General features: G+C 45.6%; 2 protein-coding genes across 2 annotated transcripts in view; one reads left to right on the top strand and one right to left on the bottom strand.

Moving 5' to 3' along the window:
* The window catches only part of sphkap (SPHK1 interactor, AKAP domain containing), a gene marked incomplete at its 5' end in the record, with an annotated part of 45,960 nt that extends 43,476 nt beyond the window's left edge, over positions 1-2,484 (top strand). The window contains 1 exon segment of the mRNA XM_062551953.1: positions 322-2,484. Within this exon segment, the coding sequence (XP_062407937.1) occupies positions 322-471 (150 nt within the window).
* A 579-nt stretch (positions 2,485-3,063) lies between these two features.
* The window catches only part of daw1 (dynein assembly factor with WDR repeat domains 1), a 19,491-nt gene continuing 4,676 nt past the window's right edge, over positions 3,064-17,878 (bottom strand). The window contains exons 8-13 of the mRNA XM_062552471.1: positions 14,128-14,234; positions 13,563-13,665; positions 11,576-11,690; positions 11,021-11,097; positions 5,779-5,941; positions 3,064-5,351 (exon numbers count right to left, since the gene is read on the bottom strand). Of these exons, the coding sequence (XP_062408455.1) occupies positions 5,317-5,351; positions 5,779-5,941; positions 11,021-11,097; positions 11,576-11,690; positions 13,563-13,665; positions 14,128-14,234 (600 nt within the window). The 3' untranslated portion in view covers positions 3,064-5,316. The remainder of the gene's footprint in view (positions 5,352-5,778; positions 5,942-11,020; positions 11,098-11,575; positions 11,691-13,562; positions 13,666-14,127; positions 14,235-17,878) is intronic.

The following is a 17,878-nucleotide window of genomic DNA, read 5'->3' as shown; positions in this document are numbered from 1 at the left end:
TTTGTGTGTGTGTGTGTATGTGCAACATCATGTCACAACTAATTATCTGTGTATCTATGTCTGATACCCTGTGTGTGTGTGTGTGTGTGTGATCATGTGTGTGTTAGTGTCTGTGATACGCTTCAGTAGTGTGTGTGTGTGTATATATGTGTGTGTGTGTACATTCATGCAATATCTGAACTACTTATGTGAACCTCTAACTACAGTATACTGTATGTGCATGTGTGTGTACGTGTGTGTGTGTGTGTGTGTGTGTGTGTGTGCGTGTGTGTGTGTGCGTGCGTGTGTGTGTGTGTATGTGCGCGCGTGCGTGTTCTCCAGTTCCAGCGCGTGGTGCAGCTGGTGAGCCACCGGTCGTGGCGCGTGGGCGACCTGTTTGGGGCGGTGGTGCAGTACTGCCAGCTGCTGGAGGGCCAGCAGGACACAGCGCCCCCTGCAGGCCTCTTCGACTGGCTGCTGGAGATGCGCTAGAGCCTCAGACCTCTTCTCCTCTCCCCACCATCTAATGGACCTGTTACAAACCTCACACACCCATCCCCAGCCACCCAAACACACACATACACGCGCACACATACACACACACACATCCATTTTCCACACTACAGAGCATTCCAAACTCTGATCTAGCATCCTTAACATTCCACACTGTCTTAAATCACCATTTCAACCATAAAATCAGCCCATTTTGCCAAACAACTGCACCAGATATTCCGCAAACCCTCCACCTCTCTCCACAAACCTGCATTCATTCATTCCTGAACCCCTTCTCTCCAGACCAGCAAGCCCCTCTAGGACCGGCCACTGGAGCTGAAAGCAAATGTGTGGTGGACGAGGCTCGTCCCACTGGTGTTGAGTAACGGATGTTTTGTCCAGCAGTGTGCCCGGGCAACACACCTATTGAAGGCCAGGCAACATGGCCGCCACTGTATGTATGTACAGTACAGTATCCTATAAGCGCTGAGACGCTATAGGCCCCATCTCCTGACTGAACAGACCTCACCTTGGAATCATGGAGTGCCATGAAACACATTGCATTCTGGGAACCAGGAACTGTTGAACTGCCTGGATTACTTTAGTAAATACTCGCCCCATTGCCTGTGTCCTCCATGACTGGACTGAGTTGATAGGAGGACGTTGTCCCTTTAAGAAAAACAAAAAAACTACCCAGAGCTCTCCATCTTAACATGCACAAGGGGACCAATCAGAGAGCAGCCTGCCTCAAGGATGGCAAAGGAGGCTTCACCATGGAAACGGCCTCAACGTCAACCTCTGGCACGCGCAGGACACCTACGCCGCTTCCTCCAGGACTATCTCCTGATCTTTGTGTCAGGCTTTCCATCGGGGGGCCATTGGGCCTGTGGAGTTACCAGCGTAACACCAAGCAGATGCTCTGTTGTGGAGTGGGGTCCAGGAACTATTTGATCCAGAGGTTTAGACTTATTAGGGTATATAGACTCTTTTTCCCCCTGTTGTTACCCTGCTTCCTTCTCATAATACTTCCAATTAATGTGCACAGCCCCCCCCCACACCACCCCCTTATACCACACCCCTCCCAACCCCTACCCTCACACCTTCACTTAGTTGATGTTTACATTAACCAAGACGTTGTTCTTCCCTCGTGCTGTTTCTGTTTTATTTTTTATTTTCCTCCTCTCTCTTGTTTCGTTTCGTTTTGTTGTTCTTTCGGATTGTGTTGCGCTGGCCTGTGACGGAGTGAGTTGTGAGCTGAGATGCGTTTATTTTATGATAGCTGTACATAGTGTAGAGTCAGTGCGACAGCCACACCTTTCTCCCCCGGGCTCGAGGGGGCAGCACCACTTCCTTTTTCAGACCCACGGACAGAGAGACAGACAGACAGACAAACAGGAGAGATCTGTTGTCGAGACAGACAGACAGACAGACAGACAGACAGACAGACAGACAGACAGACAGACAGACAGACAGACACGCAGGGGCCTGCACTGTAGATCTATTGTTGCGACAGAGAGACAGACAGACGGCTGAAGAGATCTGTTGTTCAGACAGACAGGCAGCTGAAGAGATCTGCTGTTTAGATACGCAGGGGCCTGTACTGTAGATCTATTGTTGCGACAGAGAGACAGACAGACGGCTGAAGAGATCTGTTGTTTAGACAGACAGGCAGCTGAAAAGATCTGTTGTTCAGACAGACAGGCAGCTGAAGAGATCTGCTGTTTAGACGGACAGGTAGAAAGACGCGCTGAGAGATACACACACACACACACATATGGACATATGGAGTAGCAAAGGAGCGTCTTCAATGTTAATTTGTACGTGGCTCGGTTTTGTGAAGTTTTCACACTGAGTAGTTGTGACGTTTGTGTTGTATATCAGCAAACAAAGCACACAGACATACACACACACACACACACACACACACACACACAAACATACACACACACACAGATGCTCAAACTGTTACTGTATTGAATGTATTTATCTTTCCAGATCAATAAATTGGACTTATGTGAGAGAAGTGGTGTGGGAATGCTCTTTTATTTAGAACACAAACACAACAGTTCAGACACCACACCAACACGTGAATCATACCTGCTGAGCCCTGGCGACAGAAACAAAACGTCCTAATAATTGTGTGTGCTAGCCTGGCGCCTTAGGCATCACAGCGATTATGACTCATTCTAGACATCTGTGCCACCGAGCTGGAATCTGAATCTCGTTCTTCACACCGCTTATGGGGTTACCTAAACCATGAGGCTAATTAGAGTCTAATAAGTCTAATTCTAAAGTCTAATTATTAGACGACTGATCAGTCCGTTTGGATGCCTCTGAAGTCTGTTTGATGAACGCGTGTTGTGCGATATGGGTACTGAGAGGTGAGTTAAGCAGCATTCTGGTGCTTCTACAGTACGCGCCAGTTTGTGCGTGTGTTTGTCAAACCGCGTGTGTATCCTCGGTCCTCGTGCTTCTTAGTTCTTTCCGAGGTGAGGTACCGGACAAGGTAGCGAACTGGACCCAGCAGCAGCGATCACATCAAACGGCCATAATCATCAATCAAGATTCAAAAAAGACACATCAGAGAGGAGGTCAAGAAGCACAGAGGTGTATTTATAGAGATCATTAACGGCTATACAGCGAAGAGTGAAGCATTAAGCTTGATACACATGGATTGGACTTCTAACAGCATTCAGATACAGGTCAACCAGACATGAGAGAGAGACTCCACTGTCGTACTTGGCAGGCTTAGCTAATTCAGTTGCTGAATGCCTATGTGTTAATAATATCTTTACACAGTTTCACATGACAAGATGAAAAGCTATAAGTTCAAGAGTTGCAGTTCACAGCATGTTCAAGTGACGCATTAACTGGATTGAAAGCAGATTGATGTTTAGACACAAGGTCGGTGTGGACGGACGTAACGTCTTAGTCTAACAATAGAGATGAGATGAGCCTGTGTGTGTGTGTGTGTGTGCGCGCGTGTGTGTGTCTGTAACGTGTTACTCTAACAATAGAGATGGGTGAACATGACTGTATGTGTGTGTGTGTGTGTGTGTGTGTGTGTGTCTGTAACGTGTTACTCTAACAATAGAGATGGGATGAACATGACTGTGTGTGTGTGTGTGTCTGTAACGTGTTACTCTAACAATAGAGATGGGTGAACATGACTGTGTGTGTGTGTGTGTGTGTGTGTGTGTGTGTGTGTGTGTGTTCTCTCCTCCACACCCTGACTGCACCTGCAGGAGGGCTAAGCACAGGGCCCTCTTCACAAGGAGCAACGAGGTCACACACCTGTACTCACAGTGCATTAACACCCCTGCAGGTGAGGTGTGAGATCTGTGTGTGTGTGTGTGTGTGTGTGTGTGTGTGTGTGTGTGTCTGTAAAGTGCTGAATTGCAGCGTGTAGAGAACTGTGAAGTACATCTCTTGAGCATGTTCTCTTCACAGTCCCGGAAAACTAAAAGCAAACACATCACACATCCTACTCTAAAACTACAGTTACAGACAAGCACACACACACACACACACACACACACACACACACACACACACACACACACACACACACACACACTCTCTCTCTCTCTCTTGCACAAATACAGCTGTGAAACAATCCATAAGGTATAACTGCGCGCACACACACACACACACACACACACACACACACACACACACACACACACACACACACACACACACACACACACACACACACACACACACACACACACACACACACACACACACACACACACACACACACACACACACACACACACTATCAAGCTACTGAAGTTAGAAATGGGTTTCATCAGGTCCCTTTCCACAGGTGTATTACTCAAGCACCATGCAGTCTGCATTCAAAATCTAGGTGCTTGATTTTATACACCTGTGGAAAGGGACCTGATGAAGCCCATGAATAGAATATAAGCTTCACACTCAATACTTTATGAATCAGCAAACAGCAGACCAGCACACACACACTCACACACATATATTAAGGCAACAGAGATGCATCATGGGTCGTTCTGCTGTACATCATGAAGTATTATGAGGTGAGTTGCAGCACAGTCACACACACTCACACAGCTAACGGTAAGACACAGCCCAGGCCATGCGGCACATCCATCTACAGGGCTCTTCAGTGTGGGGGCAGCCTCTCCATCACACACCGGCCCTCAGCACCAGAGCAAGACGGTGTGTGTGTGTGTGTGTGTGTGTGTGTGTGAGAGAAAGTGTTTCTGTGTTTGTTTGTGTCTGTGTGTGTGTGTGTGTGTGTGTGTGTGTGTCCATGTGAGTCAGCACACTGCATGACAGTCTAGGCCATAGATAGAGATGTAAGATGCCCGTTTACTCTACAGACTGTGCTGTGCTGGAATACCACACACACATACTTGCTCTGCTGTGCAGTATACTTCTGATAAACACTCAGGACCGCAGTACACTGCAGAATACGTCTGGATGTCGTGACAGTGTGGACATTAACTGCTGGGGTCCATTCCATCATGCTCCAACACTTTGATGCTCCTTGACTTGTGTGTATTTCTGTGTTTGTAATTGGTTGGAGTGTGTATGTGTGTGTTTGTGTGTGTTTTGATGAAGTCTACTGTGTACTGTAGTATGTACAGGATGTGTAGGGTACAGGATGTGAATGTCCATTTTGTTGGCATGCATGCATGTCATGCTGTGGACGGTGTGAGTGTGTTTTTTTGTGTGTGTGTGTGTGTGTGTGTGTGTGTGTGTGTGTGTGTGTGTGTGAGTGTATGTGTGTGTGTGTGTGTGTGTGAGCAAGTGTGTGAGCATGAGTGTGTGACTGCTCTCCTCCTCCCTGTGCAGTCGTGTTCAGCGCCAGATCCTGCAGGTGTTGTCCTTGCTACCTGCAGAGCAAGCACACATTGGAGCAGGTGGAACAACAGAAGGTGACAGGCCCTTACCCTATCCATCTGTACGTGTGAGTGTATGTGTGTGTGTGTGTGTGTGTGTGTGTGTGTCGGGGGTGGTGCGATGATAATAAAGAATAATGTGATATACCATATGCTGCATGATGCTGCCCTAATCATTTGAAAGCACATTAAAGTTAAAAGACAATTCATAGAGCATTTTTATAGTTTGTATGCCTATGAATAGATAATGTCTTGGCGTGAATCTATGCTGTGTGTGTGTGTGTGTGTGTGTGTGTGTATACTTGTGTGCATGTGTGTCTGTGTACGTGTGTGTGGTGTTAATGTGTGTGCATACTTGTGTGTGTGTGTGCGTGTATGTGTGAGTGTCTGTCTCTGGGTGTGCGTGTGTGTGTGCAGTTACCTGTAATAACGGCATCTCCCTCGTAGTTGAAGGCACAGGAGAAGATCTCATCGGTGTGCCCCAGCAGCACCTGCACACACACACCTGAGCGCACGTCCCACAGCCGAGCCGTCTTATCCACACTCGCCGTCAACACACGACTGCCCTGGGGGTTAAAACACACCTGCAGAGAGAGGGAGAGAGAGAGAGAGAGACATGTTCGATTTTGATCAAAATAAATATGCCCTTACCAGAGAAGGTGTAAATAAGGCCACTGCAGATATTAACTTAATATTTCATAAAGCTGCTATTAAAGCAAACCTTAGAAAACGGAAATTTAAACCCTTCAAAAAGCAAAAGACAGACAAGTGGTTTGACCATGAATGCAAAAGCATTAGAAAAGAACTTAGAAAAATTGCAAATGAGAAACATCGTCATCCAAACAACCCTGCCCTACGTGTTAGTTACTTTGAAACTCTGAACAAATACAAACATACAATTAGGAACAAAAAACAAAAATACACTCAAAATAAATTTGAAGATATTGAGAGCGCTCTTGACCAAAATCAATTTTGGGATTTATGGAACAGTTTCAACCATAGGGAACCAGAGCCATTACCCATTCAAAATGGTAACATTTGGAGAACACACTTCCAAAGTCTATATAAAGACATACAAACAAGTGTCCCAGAGCAACAAATTATAAAAGAAAGGCTCAAAACACTAGAAGAAAAAATTAAAAATAACCAAAATCCTCTAGACTTTATCATTACAATGAAAGAGCTATCCACTCAGTCCAATTCTCTCCGGCCAAGAAAATCTAGTGGTCCAGATAGCATTCGAAATGAAATGCTCAAATATAGCACCCCAGAGATGCAGTGTGCAGTGTTGAAACTGTTCAACTTAATTCTACTGTCAGGACATTTTCCTGACATGTGGTGCAAAGGGCTCATTTCCCCCATTCACAAAAGTGGGAACAAATCAGAACCAAGCAACTACCGTGGCATTTGTGTCAGCAGTTGCCTAGGTAAACTGTTCTGCAGTATTCTGAATAAAAGAATAGGAGACTTCCTTGATGAACACTCTATCTTAAGTAAAACCCAAATTGGCTTTCTACCAAAATACCGCACCACAGATCATATATATACACTCCACACATTAATTAACAAACACGTAAACCAAACAAAAAAGAAAAAAATATTTGCCTGTTTTATTGATTTTAAGAAGGCTTTTGATTCCATTTGGCACGAGGGACTCTATTATCAAATGCTAAATTGTGGGATGGGGGGCAAAGTATATGACTTAATTAAATCTATGTACCTAAACACCAAGTGTGCTGTCAAAATTGGAGATAAACAAACAGAATATTTCACCCAAAAAAGAGGTGTACGGCAGGGCTGTAGTTTAAGCCCTACATTATTTAATCTCTATATAAATGAATTAGCAATTCAGTTGGAGAATTGTCCCTCTCCCGGCCTCTCCCTCTTAGATAAAGACATTAAGTGTCTGCTTTTTGCTGATGACTTGGTCCTACTGTCTGCAACCAAAGAAGGACTACAGCTGCAACTTGACATAGTTGAACAGTACTGTAGGACTTGGGCCCTTGATGTCAATCTAAAGAAAACAAACATAATGATTTTCCAAAAACGTGCCAAATGCCAAGAAAATAAATATAACTTTCTAATAAACAACACAATAATTCCACACAGCATGAGCTATACCTACCTGGGCATCACAATAACATCTTCAGGAAGCTTTCATATGGCAGTGAATGCACTAAAAGAAAAAGCTAAAAGAGCCCTACATGCAATTAGAAGGAAATTTTTTAACCTACAAATTCCAATTAAAATCTGGCTTAAAATATTCGATAGTGTCATCCTGCCCATTGCGCTGTATGGTAGTGAAGTATGGGGTCCACTCAGTCATCATAGCTACGCACACTGGGAAAAACACACCATAGAGATTTTACAAACAGAATTCTGCCGATATATTCTACAGGTGCAAAGAAAAACACCGAACAACTCCTGTAGAGCAGAATTAGGTAGATACCCACTAATAATTAACACCAATAAGAGAGCACTAAAATTCCTTAATCACCTTAAATCCAGCCCCCAAGACACCCTCCATTATAAAGCCCTGCAAACCCAAGAGCTGAGCCCAGAAAAAAGTCCCCTGCATCAGTTGTTGTTGAGACTAACCCCCCCACCCAAAACACACCCTGACCAGTCTCACAACAACACTGTTTTCCAAAAACCAATCAGAGTTAACCAAATTATAAAGCAATGTAAAGACAACTATTTGGAATATTGGAAAGAAGAAACCAAACATCAAAGCAGACTACAATGTTATCTGGCCCTAAACAGAGAATATAAATTAGCAGAATATCTCTCGACTGTCAGAGATAGAAAACAGAGACTGACCCTAACCAAGTACAGGCTAAGTGACCACAAATTGGCAATCGAAAAAGGAAGACATAAAAAATCATGGCAACCAAAAGAAGAGAGAATATGTGGTCACTGTTCGACAGATGAGGTAGAGACAGAGTTGCACTTCCTCCTACAGTGTACATCTTTATCCCAAATCAGAGATAATTTCTTTGATAAATTCAATCTAGAAATTCCTCATTTTAATGAGCTAAATTATATATCAAAATTAAAAATAATATTGGGCGAAGGAGACAAGACCAACCTTGCAGCCCAATATGTTTCAGCATGCCACAACCTGAGGGACAGTGAGTGACTTAACAAGACACACATGTGCACGCACACGGACACAGACACAGGCGTGCACACATGCATGCACACACACACACACACACACACACACACACACACACACACACACACACACACACACACACACACACACACACACACACACACACACACACACACACACACACACACACACACACACACACACACACACACACACACACACACACACACATAGAAACCCATATACACCCCACCCCATCACACCACACACACACATATATATGTATTTTATTTATTTTATGAATTGTAATGGTATTGTACCATTTTCTGTTTTGTCTGCCTGCTTTGGCAATATGAGTACCCCTTGCCATGCCAATAAAGCACTTTGAATCTGAATCTGAATCTGAATCTGAGAGAGAGAGAGGGATAGAGACAGACAGGTAGAGAGAGAGAGAGGCAGAGAGGGAGAAAAAGAGTTTTGTTGTTCATCTTTTATTAATTTCTACTATACAATCTGTTGTTTTTGTGGACTGCTTTAGCAAAACCGCACACTGCAGTTATGCTAATTCCAGTAGAAACTGATTTGAGAGGAAGGGATGAGTTTTATCCTTTCACCCAAACCTTGTTTTGTTTATCCTTTGGTAGGATGTTTTGATACAAATGGATATTTTTTGTATTCTGCTTTATCAACAAACATACAAAGAATGTTATGTTGAAACTGAATTGAATTGAAATACAGATATAAACAGTGGGACAGCCACTGGTAATAAATATTTGTTTATGACCGCCACTGCACAGAACTTAGTAGCCGTGCGGAAGCCACTTGTGTCATGGTGGGAATTTGGATTTGATACAGAATGAGTCACAGAGGGTGAACGTGGTGAAGTGGTGATGAGAGGGAGAGAGAGAGAGGGAGGGAATAAGAGAGAGAGAGAGGGAGGAAAAGAGAGACAGGAAGGAGGGATGAACGGAGCAGAGAGGAGCAAGGAGCTCCTCCTGGCCGCTCCCGGGGGGTGAGAGTGGCTGGCGTGTTGCCTAGCATCCTGGGATCCTCCACGGTAGCGTGGGGGCCGGGACCCACCTGTGCTCGTCCACCTGGAGGGCCCTTCAGTGTGGGGGCAGCCTCTCCACCACACACCGGCCCTCAGCTCCAGAGAGCACTATGTGTGTGTGTGTGTGTGTGTGTGTGTGTGTTCATGTGTTTGTGTGTGTGTGTTGCTTAGACTTTCACAAAGACTTGTGAGAAAATGTGTGTGTGCTCATGTGTTCATGTGTCATGTGAGTTTGTGTGTGTGTGTGTGTGTGTGTGTGTCTGTGTGTCTGTGTGTGTGTGTGTGTCCATGTGTTTGTTTGTTTTTCTATGCATATGAGTCTGTGTGCTTATTGTGTGTTTTCGTGTGCGTGTTTGTATCAAAGTCCGTGTGAATCCTGCAACACCTGCAGCAGCAGACCGATCAGCACTGAGGAAGATCATAATGACAAGAACAAAGGGATAGAGAGATGAAGCGGAGAGAGAGAGAGAGAGAGAGAGAGAGAGAGAGAGAGAGAGAGAGAGAGAGAGAGAGAGAGAGGAGGGGGGGAATACCCATAGAGAATGCCAGAAGGCAGGAAAAGAGTGTGTGAACTGAGTGTGGCAGAGAGACCGTGCAAGAATTAAATGTGACAGTGACGAGCCAAAAAAAAAACAGGAGAAAAGAGATGAGTAGAGAGGGAGAGAGAGGGAGAGAGAGAGAGAGAGAGAGAGAGAGAGAGAGAGAGAGAGAGTAAGGGTAGAGGAGAGAGAGAGGGAATACAGGGCTGCTTCTAGTCAAGTCAGTCAGGTCAAAGACAAACAGCTGCAGATAAACAAGCGCCTGTAGAGGAGGTAAACGAACAAGAGAGACAGAGAGAGAGAGAGAGAGAAAGAGAGAGAGAGAGAAAGAGAAAGAGAAAGAGGGTTAGAGAGACATGGAGAGAGGCAGAGAGAGAAAGAGGGAGAGAGAAAGAGAGAGAGGGTAAATTCAGAAATGAAAGCCAGAGATGACAGTTGCAGAAGATAAAAAACGTGTGTATGTCGAGAGGAATGAACAAATATGCATAGAGCAGTGAAGGGAGGGGAAAGGGAGAGAGGGATTAGAGAGGAAAAGAGTAGGAGGAGAGGAGAGAGGGAGAGAGAGAGAGAGGAAGAGAAGTGGGGAGAGAGAGAGACAGAGAGAGAGAGAGAGAGGTGGGAAGAGACCAAAGGAGGGAGGGAGAGAGAGAGTGAGAGGGAGGTGAAGAGAGAAAATGTCAGGGGGAAATAAAGGAGACTGCAGTGCTGTAAGTGACAGATTAAAGCTATAATCCTCCAAAGCCAGCCTTCATGCCTCCTATTAGGATACACTGTGTGTGTGTGTGTGTGTGTGTGTGTGTGTGTGTGTGTGTGTGTGTGTGTGTGTGTTGAAGACTGAATTTTCAGCAAGTTAAGTGTCTCATTGTTATTCAATTTTAAGAACTTGATCGGACGTGCGTGCATGCGCACACACACACACACACACACACACACACAGAGAGAGAGACACACTCACCTTTGAGATTTCCCCTTCATGGCCCACCAGTTTGGCTATGCATTCAAACGTTGCTGCGTTGAACACTTTGGCAGTGCCTATAGGCCACACACACACACACACACACACACACACACAGTGTCAAACTAAACTTCTATTTGGCCATGATTTCATGGGTTGAGAAATGATCCAATAAATGGCTGCCCCCCCCCCCCCCCCCACCCCTCTCTCAGAGACACAAACACACAAAAACACGTGTCAGACGAAACTTCCTAGAAACACTTGTGTGTGAGACAGAGAGCGAGAGAGAAATGACCCATAAAATCATGATGTGCCTCATACGAACATGCATAACTACATTCACACATAAAAATCCCAATACATTGTATGTAAAAAAGCATCTGATCATCCCCCTCCCCTCCCCCCCCCACGTACACAACAACCCCTAACCCCCCACATGTCCAGAACCCCCTCAATGTTCTAGTGATAAGAGTGAGAGAGAGAGAGAGAGATGGAGAGGGAGAGGGAGAGTGAGAGTGAGCGTGAGCGTGAGCGTGTGTGTGTGTGTTCCCTGACCGTCTGCAGATGCGGTGGCGATGAGCTGTCCTGTGCAGTCGAAACACACATCCAGCACCTCATCTTCATGACCTGACAGAGTGGCCACACACTGCCCTGATGCAGTATCCCACACCTGCATCTCACACACATACACACACACACAAGTGCACGCGCACAAACACACACACACACACACACACACACACACACACACACACACAATTACATTTAGTAATTTATCCTGTGAAATTCCGTTAGACACACTGACTTTCAAGACTTGCCAAGGACTCATTGAAGTGAATGCTCTCCCTTTCAAATAACTAAACCTGAAAAAATAACACACACGCATAGATGTGCACGCACATACACATACACACACACACACACGCATTTGTGATCCTCCATATCACATTCATGTCTCCTATTGTACTGAGAGGCGCTTGAGATGAATCCAAGAGTTAGGGGCTTTGTGTGCTTTGTGGACTATTAACTCAGTACTGCTCAGTGAGTCACACCGCAATTTACACAAGACACACACACAGACACATAGACATACGCACACATAAGACACACAAGACACACACACACACACACACGTGTACACATAAGAGATGCACACACACGCACATAAGCACACACACGCACACACACACACACACGTATACAGACAAGATGCGCACACACACACACATCAACACCCACACACACACACGGGGGTTGGAGTCAGGAGAGTGTGCTTGTCTAATAAGAATCTAAAGGGCTTATTTTCACTCTTTTGTTCTTTCTGGGGAAGGTTAGAGTCTCAACACTGAGAGAGTGAGTCATCTTCCAGCAATTACACAACACCCCCCCCCCCCCCCCCCAATGGGGATGGGGAGAGAGAACGGGGAAAGGAGGGAGGTAGAGAAAAGGGAGAGATGGAGAGAGGGAAGGAGAGAGAGAAATGGGAAGTGAGATGGGGAGAAGGGTGTGAGAGAGAGAGAGAGAGAGGGAGAGAGAGAAAGAGAGGGGTGAGAGAGAGGGGTGGGGAGAGAGAGGGGTGAGCGAGAGAGAGAGATAAGGATGGGAGAGAGGGGGCAGAGAGAAAGGAGACATGGGAGGAGATAAAGACAGAGAGAGAGAGAGATGTTAACCTTTAAAAGGGTGGGTTTTGAACATTCTAACACAAGATTCCATTCCGCAACAATTCAACGTTCTAAAATTCTATGTAGAATTCAATGAACCCAGACATTCTTTAGAATGTTAATTTTCCAACACTCCAAACACACCGGTGTGACGGTACACTCTTAAGGGGTGAGATGGGAATGGAGGGAGAGAAAGACAAGGATGGAGAGAGAGAGAGAGAGAGAGAGAGAGAGAGAGAGAGAGAGAGAGAAAGCAGAGAGGGTATGATGGGTGGGTCATGTTAAAAAAGACAAGCAGAATGATCGCAAGAGTGGAAGACTGGAAAGAGAAAGTGAGCAAGAGAAGCATGCAATGGAGAGAACAGAGAGAGAGACAGAAGAAGAGAGAAAGAAAAGAAAAGAGAGAGGAAGAAGAGAATAATGTACAGACAGGCAGATGCAGGTCTAACGTATAGCAGAATAAAACATGAGCCAAGCTCACAGTACATCCCACTGCATGTTATTAACCCCTACAGTACAGACAGTGGCAGCATGCAAGGCCATCACATGGTGATGCATCTCCTACGCCTCAATACACACGTGTGCATGTGAAGCCGTGTGAGAGATTGAAAGAAAAAAAGAAGGCATATATTTCATGCATTACTGCATTACTTACATGTAACTGTGAGCATTGCTACAGTATCAGTGCCTGTGTGTGTTGTGTAAATTAACATTATGTATAGCTGTATAAATGTGTGCTTGCAAGTGTGTGCTGTGTGTCTTGTGCATGTTAGAATATGCGCGACAGTGCGTTTGTGGGTGTGGGTATGCGTGTGCGTACATAAATATGTGTGTGTGTTTATATGTGTGTGTGTGTGTGTGTGTGTGTGTGTGTGTCTGACCCGGCTGCTCTTGTCCATGGAGCCAGTGAGGATGCGAGAGCAGTCCCAGTTAAACTGCACACTGCTGATCTCCGCACGGTGACCAATCAGAGTGTGCAAACGCCTGAGAGAGGGAGAGGGAGAGATGGAGAGAGAGAGAGAGAGAGAGAGAGAGAGAGAGAGAGAGAGAGAGAGAGAGAGAGAGACGACAGAAAGAGAGCGAGGGAGAGGGAGGAATGGAGAGAGAAAGAAAAGGATGGAACGAGAACGACAGAAAGAGAGGGAGGCAGACAGAGGGTTGAATTACTACTTGGTCAGGTTTGTGAGCCTATGCGAGGCTCAATCGTTGTTGTTGAGTGTGTGCCTGTGTGTGTGTGTGTGCCTGTGTGTGTGTGTGTGTGTGTGTTTGTGACAGAAAGAGAGAGTGCACAAGAAAGAGAATATAAGTGTGTGTGTGTGTGTGTGTGTGTGTGTGTGTGTGTGTGTGTGTGTGTGTGTGTGTGTGTGTGTGTGTGTGTGTGTGTGTGTGAGTGTGTGTGTATGTGTTTGTGTGTTTGTGTGTGTGTGTGTGTGTGTGAGAACCCACCTGCCTGAAAGGACGTCCCACAGAGCCACGGTGTGGTCAAATGAGCCGGTGACCAGCTGATCTCCCACCGTGTTGAAGGCCAGAGAGATGACCTCAGCAGCATGGCCCTGAGTGTCAAACACACACACACACACACACACACAGAGAGAGAGAGAGAGAGAGAGAGAGAAATGCACATCATGCTTATCCAGTTTTCCTCATATAATAGAATGGTACCCCCCTGATGTTGTTTGTTCCACACATTTCGAGCACATACTAAATATATACAGTAATTTCCTGACTATTAGCCGCGGCTTATACATTGATTTTGCTCAATTTCTTCAGCTATGAGGTTAATACAGGAGGGCAGTAAATATGGTGTTAATATGGTTTTGTTTCTTTTAACTTGCATAAAACACTGTCCTGCGGCTTATACACAATGCGGCTTATATGCAGGAAATTACTGTACAGTCGTTCAAAAGGCAAATGTCACTCAGAAATGTCCCTTCCACTCCATTAAAGACAGAATACCAGCGTTTCTTTCCTATGTGGTTCGTACACAGCTTGGAGCTGAGGTTTGGGTCACTGTGTCCCCTACAGTACATGGATCCAATCAAGCACTGTCCACAGTGTGTAACACAGCACTGCAAGCTGGACCGATGGCCTTCTTTCTCCAAGATTCCTTTTTATCCTGTGCAAATGTTCCATTCTGCTGTCACCAGCGCATCCCTGAGACCATCACATTCCCACCACCATGCCCGGCAGATGGAGTCAAGCACTCCTCCAGCATTTGGTTGGCGTCTTACTCTTACGCGTTCTTCTCTGTGATTTGGACAATTTACATTCGTCTGTCCATAAAACTTTTTTTTTTCCCAGACTTCCTCTGCTGCCTGTGTGTGTTCGCAGCATGTCGCCCATCTTGAAATGTTTGCTGATGGTTAGCCAGTCTGAGATATGTCTTTGTCACTCTGTCTCTGTCTAGTAGGCCATCGTCCTCAATCAACTTCTTTTAATGGTGTTGACACTGGTGGGGGCTACTTAACAAAACTGCCCGTTCAGCACCTGTGAGGTGTCTGTTTCTTAAGGCGTACTCACAGACACTGGGCATGGTTCACTTGTACTTGTGCTGGAGTACAGTTCTCTTCTGTTCTTCGTCTTTAGAATCTTAGGTTCTAGAATCTTTGCACAGGTGCGATCGTAAGCCCCACTGTACCGTGCCCGAGTCCCCCTCCTCAAGCGGATAAGCGTACCGTGCCCGGGTACGGTGCAGAGCGTTCACACTGGTCAAACGAACCGGACCTTGGGGGTCAAGCGTACTCGGGTACGGTACGGATGGCATACTGCGAGTACTTCAGCAGCTCAGTTGTGCAATGGGGCCGCTCACTCCCTTTACTTCGTATACTATAAACTACTTTGGCCAAAAGCGCCTGCCCAATATCATAACCATAATCATATTCTGGTTAAAGCCGGTTTGCACTACTCTCTGAAGAGCAAAATGCTTTGTTTCTGGCCATTTCATGTCTACAATCAAACAGACAGGCCTGTTGCGTTGCTTCTCTAATCAGGACAGCAGGTTTCAGCTGTGCTAACACAAATGCAAAAGGGTTTTGTAATAATCAGTTACAGTAGCCTTGTGTAATGATCAACTTTGATCAGCAGAATGAACAGAACGAGCCATTGGAACACAGGATGGATGGCTGTGATATCAGCTGCCTCTTCACGCTTATGTAGATATGGCATTAAAAGTCAGCCAATTCTTTCTACGATAGTCATTTACAACTTTAATGATGTCGACTTCTTCTGATTGATTTTGTGTTGTTTTATTGGCCATAAAATTAGGTTTTCCTTTGGAAACAAAATAATTTGTATTTTGAACAGCAGTGTATATTATGACATACACATACGCAAAATTAAACAATGAATCCAGATCCAGGTGGTAATTTCCAGATATGTTTTCAGCATTCTGGTGGAGTAACCAGCCCAAAGTGCATGGCATTAAATCTATGCAGGCCCAGGTAAGTTCTTGCACTGCAACTCCAACAAGACTAAGGGATAGAGGAGGCAGGGTGAGTGGGGGGCATCCGAGCGGAGATACCCCTCCGTTGGGGGGCCAAACCCACTCTATTAGCCTCCCCCACGCTGGCAAACGTCCACCTTATGGTGTCCCCCTCTGCTGCTGTTCATTTACTATGCCCAGCCTCTGGCAGCGTTTACATACACATCTCATGACAACAAAAGTGCTCATTTAATTTAATAGGTTTCCTGCTGCCAAGACTACAAAGCGTGCAATATGAAAAATAGAGAGGGGGAGGAGGAGGAGGTGAGGAGTGGAGGATTGGGGGGGAAAGGGGATGGAGGGAGGAATAGAGAATTATGGGAAGAGAAGGACGGGGCGGGTAAATGGGAAGGAGAGAGGGATTTGAGAGAAGAAAAGGAATAAAAGGATGCTGAGAGAAAAAGAGGACAGGCAATCTAATTAATTTTTGTCTTCGTGAGGATTCGTGAGAGCCTAAATTCCCTCTTAATCATATTTAGAGTGCTCTTGTTGAAACTTTCGCAGTGCTTCTTGTGATTTTCTAATGTGCTTGTCAATCGCAGCTCCTTCATATCGCCATAGCAGCAGCCTCGGTCTACTCTATTTAAAGCAAATTGAAACTTTCTTTCGTGGGATTCACTTTGTTCTCAGCCTGATTTGTTCGTCTGGCGTTTATCCCACTGTACACAATAGTTTGGGTATAGCTTACAAGCTACTCAGCCAAGCGTTGGAATCAAACCTACGCCCTAGGGAGAGTTACTGTAGACTTCCATACTGGTTAATCTTCAGGAACAACGTGTACAAAACTTGCAAGCTATTTCTCTATGCGCCATATCCATGCCCCATGCCTGGAGGAGTTTGGTGAACTGTGCGTGTGTGAGTGTACAGTATGTGTGTGTGTGAGTGCGCACGCATGTATGCGTGTGTGTGTGTGTGTGTGTGTGTGTGTGTGTGTGTGTGTGTGTGCACAAGCATGAATGTGTATGTGTGTGTGTGAGTGCGCACGCATGTATGCGTGTGTGTGTGTGTGTGTGTGTGTGTGTGTGTGTGTGTGTGTGTGTGTGTGCACAAGCATGAATGTGTATGTGTGTGTGTCTGTGTCTGTGTGTGTGCATATATTTGTATAACTGTGTGCCTGCCTGCATGTGTATTTCAGTGCAACTCCCTGTGGAATAATAGAGGAGTCAACAGCAGAGATACAGACCCTGGCCTCTCTGGGGATCACACGCCACATCTCCCATATCATCCACTCTCTCTCTCTTTCTCTTTCTCTTTCTCTTTCTGCCCTCTGTTGTTCCCTCTCTCTGTCCCTCTCTCTGTCTCTCTTTTCTTTTCCCCACTCCTCTCTGTCGCTCCCTCTCTCCTTCTCCTCTCTTTCTCCCCCACTCCTCTCTGGAGTGGTGCATTAGACTAATGGCTGGTCGTCATCTCTCTGATGAGTCTGTGAGTTTGATCTCTGAAGCAGATGAGCCATACTCCCACACACACACACACACACACACACACACAAACACACACAGACAGACAGAGATTGCCACGCACACACTCATACATCTTCACATATACACCCTCACATACATACACACACATCTATGTTCACGAATGTACTTCGCATGCACACACAATGTTCATACAACAGTAGAACAGTGCTGAATCTGACAGCAACACTGCTGGGCTTGTTGTTCTGACGTGGTTAGTTATGAGTGGGCTTCAAAGTCACACAATGTAGTTATTTCA

Source organism: Sardina pilchardus, chromosome 13 (genome assembly GCF_963854185.1).
Source record: "Sardina pilchardus chromosome 13, fSarPil1.1, whole genome shotgun sequence".
NCBI lineage: Eukaryota > Metazoa > Chordata > Actinopteri > Clupeiformes > Clupeidae > Sardina > Sardina pilchardus.
Note: the sequence above shows the minus strand (reverse complement) of the source record. Positions and strands in the feature narration are given on the sequence as shown.